The sequence below is a fragment of the Kazachstania africana genome, chromosome 3 (genome assembly GCF_000304475.1).
Source record: "Kazachstania africana CBS 2517 chromosome 3, complete genome".
NCBI classification, from domain to species: domain Eukaryota; kingdom Fungi; phylum Ascomycota; class Saccharomycetes; order Saccharomycetales; family Saccharomycetaceae; genus Kazachstania; species Kazachstania africana.
In genome coordinates this window covers 1,327,488-1,334,543 of record NC_018942.1, presented here as the reverse complement: position 1 = coordinate 1,334,543, position 7,056 = coordinate 1,327,488, and the positions used below count along the sequence as shown (strand labels likewise).

The 7,056-nt window shown below is 36.2% G+C and overlaps 3 protein-coding genes across 3 annotated transcripts; 2 read left to right on the top strand and 1 right to left on the bottom strand.

Moving 5' to 3' along the window:
• Window positions 1–643: 643 nt before the first annotated feature.
• On the top strand, window positions 644–1,615 carry KAFR0C06595 (uncharacterized protein; the record flags this gene model as incomplete). The annotated part of the gene is made up of 1 exon (XM_003956741.1): window positions 644–1,615. The coding sequence occupies one exon, from the start codon at window positions 644–646 to the stop codon at window positions 1,613–1,615; it is 972 nt and encodes a 323-aa protein (XP_003956790.1).
• Window positions 1,616–2,179: 564 nt separating this feature from the next.
• On the top strand, window positions 2,180–2,632 carry KAFR0C06590 (uncharacterized protein; the record flags this gene model as incomplete). The annotated part of the gene is made up of 1 exon (XM_003956740.1): window positions 2,180–2,632. One exon carries the CDS (start codon window positions 2,180–2,182, stop codon window positions 2,630–2,632), a length of 453 nt encoding a protein of 150 aa, XP_003956789.1.
• Window positions 2,633–5,765: 3,133 nt separating this feature from the next.
• KAFR0C06580 (DUF5341 domain-containing protein) lies at window positions 5,766–6,569 on the bottom strand (the record flags this gene model as incomplete). The annotated part of the gene is made up of 1 exon (XM_003956739.1): window positions 5,766–6,569. The coding sequence occupies one exon, from the start codon at window positions 6,567–6,569 to the stop codon at window positions 5,766–5,768; it is 804 nt and encodes a 267-aa protein (XP_003956788.1).
• Window positions 6,570–7,056: the final 487 nt, after the last annotated feature.

Sequence of the window (7,056 nt, the reverse complement as noted above, 5' to 3'; positions counted from 1 at the left end):
TCTTAGGTTGTCTTTTTCACATAAATGGCTGCTTAGCGGGATGTGAGCAACTATAAACGAAGTGCTTTTTATAGTATCAAGTTTTTTTCTCTGCGGATTATAAAGCTTTTGCTTAGGGTTCCCATCTCTAAAACTTCGGTTTTTGCACAAAGAAAGAAAACATTTTGCAGCCAAAGATTATTGGCCTTTAGAAGACGATGTTGTCAGACAGTTGCTTCTGAGATTATAGGTAGCATTGAAAATTTTGTCCAGGAAACCACAAGATTTTGCTCTTAATTAGTCGAAGCATGAACCAGATGCATATTAGAAAAGGACTTTTGGATTGCGCTACCACTGCCGGCTACATATGCAGCCATTTATCTGAAGTATAAACCATTTTATAGTTGATCTTGGACCGGCAGTTTCTTATGATTAGTGCTAGATACCGAGACACATGCATGGTATGTTACTTGCAGCTTCTGAAGTTGTGCGATTCCATACAATTTGATCTCTGCTTTATTGATTGTGATTTTTATCCATGCCCGAAGCAGACTTTCTACTACCGGCAAAATTAGTATTCAAGACACCTTCTTTGGCGTGTTTCAGGTTTCATTTTCCCTAGCTTCTTTCTTTATATTTAATAAAAGGATTAGTCGATAGCTATATGAGGTTAGTGGCTACTCGAATGAGTTTTTTCAATATCAATTCTTTTTCAGCCCTGATCGCTTCAATGTGCCTTCTAACCTATGTCGCAGTATCCACTGAAAACAATAGCACAACGCTATTATCAAACAATACTGACGAGGTAACGGCAAAATACTTCTCACCAGCTCGTGGAAATCCTTACCTCCCAACTGACGACTTATACAGGCCCTACATCACTTTTCAGTTATTGAGTCAATTATATAACAATCATCCTACCAAAGACATATCTTTGATAACTCAAAACAATGAAACAGGCATTGTAGTTATTCGTACTCATGTCGTCACAAATTATTCCAAATTATATGAAGAAGCGTCTGATGAGCTGTATAGTTACATTGATATGAAACTTTTTAGTCAATTGAATGCTCTGTTCACAGGCACAAACGTTTCTAATAAGACTTTCGAAAATTTTGAGAAAGGATATTACAGAGAAATAATTGTTGATTCTTATAAGAAGGCTAAATCCCATATTGCTACCACCGCTTACAAAGGAAGTGATCCTAGTTTTTCGATGTCTTTCATTTCCTTAGTTGATACTCTTTCGACCATTGTAAGTAACATTTATGGCCTTGTAAAGGATGGTTCATCCAATAAAAAGCACTCTTCAACTCAAATATGTAGCTCCTATTCTAACACCGTTAAAGTTGATGGCAAAAAAGTTGAGTACTTAGTTTACAAGTATTCGAAAAATGGTCATGGTTGTAATTTTGCAAAAGGTAGTGACTTGGAAGCAATCTTGATCGAAGCTATTGATACCAAATTTCCAAGAGGTACAACAGGAGCATGTGTCACTTTATTCCATGATGAATCTAGAGTTGCTTATGCTAAATTCATTATGGCTGATAGTAAGATGGATTTTGATGACGTTGCTTGTGAAGCTGTTTCCGGTTGGGATGCACCAGGGCCTGTGGCTGGTACAGTATCTGCTTAATTTGTTTCATTCTATCGTAGAAAATTTTAAAAAGAACTTTCTTTACTATGGTACTTTATTTTAAGATTTATGATATGTGATATATCATTATAGTATATGCCTCAATTCTTTGCCTTTCGAAAGTTATTTGTAACTGAGGTTCCTTTCGTACTGAGTAAGCGCCAGCGCCTCTACTGCATATAGGCCCAGATGTTTGTTCCATGGCACCAAGGAAACCTCCATCAATTACTTTTCTTAGCCTCTGATAACCCCATTGCCCCTTCGAATGAACTTTATAGACTTTACATTAGCTATATTGTGATGAATAATTTATGTGCAGATTATCGAATCGCAGCCCCTTCTATCGCCGATCAAAACAAAAATACAAGTCCTATGGGAATATGTACTATTGCTAAAAATCGAGTTCACCTTCTTGGTATTGATGTTGATCTTGATGCGACGGAGGCATATTTAGATCGTGATCTTTTTGCTCACTTAAGTACCGTGTTCGGTGGATCCGTGGCTATTAATGGTACCCTTCCGCCAATCAATGAGTATAAAGTTTCGAGTTGATATGACTGGTTCATGAAGCAAAGGGTGTTCATAATGCATGTTGCTGACAACGACAAACAATCGAACTCTCCGTTATCCAAAGTATCAACTGCTGACATGAAATCGTCTATTGCTATGTCTATCAGCAATATTTGGTCTGGTGACTATGAGTCACTATCTGCTCTAGATGGTAGTCTTGGAGGTTACCTAATGGTGGAGGAAGAGAGAATCAATTATGTAATTTATAGATATTCGAAGAATAAAAGAGAACCGGGTTCGTTTTCCGCTTCCAATGCCGAGGCTATTGAAATAAACAGTTTTCTTGTTGAAGTCCTCGATACTGAAATCCCAAACAATATGATAGGCTCATGTTTTTCGTTCTTTTATAACGGACCTTCAGCTGTTTATGTTAAACTTGTCGAGGCTGAAAGTGGCCGTACTTTTAATGACGTTGCTTGTGAATGTATAATAGAATGGGACGTCTAAACTAAGGTATCATCATTATTGAATATTCGATTTTTTTTTTTTGGGCCCTGGCACGGAGGGCCAACTTACTATCAGGTCAAAGTTTGTGCATGTTTTTAATCAAAAATATTGTTTCAGGGCTAGTGCAATTACAATGTACTACGTGAAAGCTCGATATGCAACATCTTGAAAGCAGTCTTCAAATACTCGATCCATGGCGTTAGCCCAATTTGCTGCAACTTTTGTATTGTATAAAAGTCAGTCTTTCATCGTTACTTTTCATAAAAGCATATCTGCCCGGTGATTATTGCTACAAAAAAATGATAATTATCAATATATTATTGAACCATTAAACAAAATGAATAGCTGTACATTCAGATTGTTATATCAGTCGAGTATTAAGTGTGACACACCAATCATGATAATTAACCCATGCAAAAGCACGAAATCGCTTTGGAAACAAAATGCGGCTACCAAACAGTGTGGTGCTAGCACAACTGGCATGGGAGTAGTATTGGTATGCGAAAATACAAATGAGAGAATATGTATGAATATGATTACATCTTTTTTAGCCTTAATGATATTGATTTATTTATTGGATATATTTGGTTCATAAAAAATAGTCTGCGCTGGCCATCAACACGATGCAAGTCTATCGCACATCGTAATTTTGTCATTGTGAGTTTCTGTTTTACTTTTTACGTCCTCTAAAATATGAAATGTCATCAAAATAACCTCTATAGGTGAATATATTGCAAGAATTTATCATGCGGGCTCTTTAACTGCATACTAAGTTGGAATTATTGAGTTCATGCCACGGCTGTTGTTCTGTTAATTTGTTGACGCCTATTATTGGTGGAAGTCACTCTCTAATTGTGCTCTCTAAAAAAAAGGATATATCGCATTATGACATCAACTTTAGTGTCAGCGGTGTTTGTAGGATCCTAAGAGCAGCATTTTAGTGAATATTTTTAGTTATTACATGCGATTAATGTTCTGGGTGCCATCTTATCCGGCATTTTTTTTGGTTGTCTTTGTCAGCTTTCCAATAAAAACCTCAAGATGATCTATCATTGCCAGCAAGAGCGCAACTTTCCATGTACGTAACTCAAGACAAGCCCAACTTTATTGAAGAATTACGACACATTGTAGGTTATAACTTTAAAGCGCATGCTTTTGAAAATGGTTTTTTGGCAAAATCCTTATCTTTTCTATGAAAATAGTTTCCTTGTATACTTCAAGTTGTAAGTTCAGAATAGGCAGTCACAGATCAACTTTAACAAAAGAAGTAGTGAGCAATGCAACATTAAAGTAGAGTCCATACGTATGAATGTCTCATATAATGAAATCATGGGATATAAGGATTTTGAAAATTTAAGGCGAGAACGAAAGCATGAAACTTAACAAGGAAGTGCTCGATCACTATTGAAGAGATTAACGTGTTGCAAAAGGTTTATAGTATGCGCTAAATAAGTCTAAACATACTGTTATCATAACTATTTGTGGGATAATCTTAAACTCTTCTAGAATTTTATTACTCTTTGAAAGCACCCGATAATTGCACTTCTGCATTGCTTTAAAAAAAGGTTCAAAAAAATCAAGGAGGTTCAACTGCGCGTATATGTTTGAGAAGAGTACTTCTTCTTCAAGCAACTTTATGCAATGTAAATATGTGCCCTCTTTAAGGGAATGGAACAGATCCACAGAAGTATTTTAGTTGGGCAGAGACAGTCAACAAAAAATGGACTAACCTAATACCAGTGAATATACTCTTTGAAAAGCTGATATCATACTGACTGTGCAAGAACTGAAGTGAACATTTTGCTTGTGGTGCGTATTTTAGCGAAAGCTGCTCGCTCATATATAATATATCGATATCGCGTCTAAATTTCTGCCTCTGAGAAAGTCTACATTTCTAAAGAGTCTGTTAGGGCAACCTTAATATTTGACTCATGCTTTGAGTCTTAAGAGCCTCAACGCATTCAATTGTAAAATATAGCTTATCCTGCTCATAGGTTACGTCATCAACATTGGAATTTTCTTTGATTGAATACTTATCACCCACTTTCGATCGTGAATGATTTATCTTTTAAGGCTGTATTAAAGTACAAAAAAGTAGTTCTTGAAAAAGGTGGGTTGTTTAACATATAAAGTTTGATTGCATATATAACTTCTATTTATGCAATCTCAGACATGGAACGTCGGTGATAGCAGTTAATATCAATGATTGCTGTTTCTTTCAGAGTAATCAAGGGCGTTAGTAGAAAATCTAACCTAAATTATATCATTCTTGCTTTTTCATTTTTCCTTCGAATAAAGCTTCAATGGTCCTGCTTTTAGTGTCTCAAAAGAATTCACAAACGCCTCAAATTTTTACATTAATACGTGCTGATTTGATAACTTCTTGGTAATTGTTATTGTTACAGAGATTATATAGTGCGCACCTGTTGTCTTGAGTAGCTGTAACGCTATAAAGGCGGAAAAGACCCATTATCTTTACTCTCTGCCGACATTGGTTCTGTATTATAAGAACTGATTATTTAATTTTTCCAAAAGCAGTTGTCCGTAGACTATAATGCTAAGCAGCTCTATGGCGAGATTACATTGAAGTTATATATTATTATTTCTTCTACATAAACGTAACTCTCGATTATCGACCAATAAGATACATTATCACGCGATTTCTTTTTTCTTGTTCCCTTGATAAATACATGTTACGTCAAATTGACTAAAAAAGCGTAGCAATTTTAGCCAGCAAGATTGCTTCAATTTATATGTTCCTTTTCCTGCATGATAACTTGTGAAAGACATTAAATTCATTAGCTACATGCCTGGTTGGTTGTATTAAAGTTGAATGTCACCTCAGCTTTTACATCTGAGGATTTCCGAATTGGTTAATAATGGAACTAGTTATTTTATTGGTGTACCTACAATGCTGTGCGTCGTAATAGCTACTTGTCGTCATGCATAAACTCGCGTCTTACTTTCACATCAATTGTTTATTTTATTAAATTGTATGGAATATGACTCCCGTCTTAGACAACTATTCTAATATACATATTACTTATATGTGCGAATACTCATAAATTTTATATTGATAGAAATTTATTTCGGACACAGCCGTGTCACGATCTTACAAAATTTAAAATAAGTCTCAGTAACGGTCAGTACCATCATAAGCGTCATTGCAGAAGCTATCAATCCCACCATATGTGTTGAAGTAGATTTCACCTTTTGCTACATTGCCTGTACCATCACCATCGCCCGGAATATCATCAAAATCAAGAGCTTCTCCTGCTTTGACCATTGCTGGAGAAAAGCAGTATTTCCAGTCAGGATTCTTTGTAATAGCAGATGTTAACTCTTCTTCCAACACAGAATCAAAACTTCCTCCTTCTGCTTCATACCAATCATATGCTAAACCCTTGTTGCTGTTATCAAAATTGTATGAAAGCCAGCTTACCTCAAATGTATCAGTACGCTTGGTAAAGTTCGAATTGACAAGTTGTCCAGGAACGGCCGTGACAATTAGTTGAGACAATTCCTCGGCGGTGTAGACAATAGAAGATGCCACATGATTTCCAAATTGGCTAGTAAAATGTAGTGAATTGGCTAGCGTTGTAGAGTCCCTTTTTGAAAGACTACTGTTAGATTGGGAAGTAACAGCTACATAATTAAAATTTATCTGCGATCTGGTAACAGTCGAAATTACAGAACTATTGTCATGAGGCCACACTGAAATGTTGACAATAGAGCCGAAAGGTCCATTCCAATCCTCAAAGGTTCCCAAATTACGTTTAGAGGGCACATCACCTTCACTTTGCCCTAAAACTATGGCAGCAACCACGACATCCACTGTGCTTAGAATTAAACCGGCAAGTGGAGCACACACTCCACTTGTTGTAGCCAAACAAACAGAGGCGGCAATATAAGGGATAGTCAATGCACCGGCGGTCATAATTAAGGCCGCATAAGTTGAACCTTTTATAAATGACCAGCGGGCTCTTTTAACTAGCGGAAGTGCCCCAGTGTAGCATATTAGCAAAAGAACGACAAGCAAATTGGTAGAAGAGCGAAAAATAAGTTTTTCTTTGTGTTAATGTTCTTGAAAGCCCCATTGTATACTTATATCATAAACAGTCAAAGAAGAACAACTTGAAAATAAACTATCCGTTTTGATGATTTATACACCGAACCCTGCACTTTATATACAAAAAAAGTGGCATTATTTTGGACTCTGCACCTCTATTAATATTTGGTATTGATTACAACATATCATTTTGGACCTGTTCCGGACTAGTCGTCTTTACTATTCTTATTGCCTCAAAATGCACTCGTTTGTTCTTTTCGATAACATCGTACAAAAATGGGATGCTGCTGTGAGTAGCTTTATACAGATGATTATTTTTGGCATAGATACGTACAACCCTCACTGTTTTATTTTT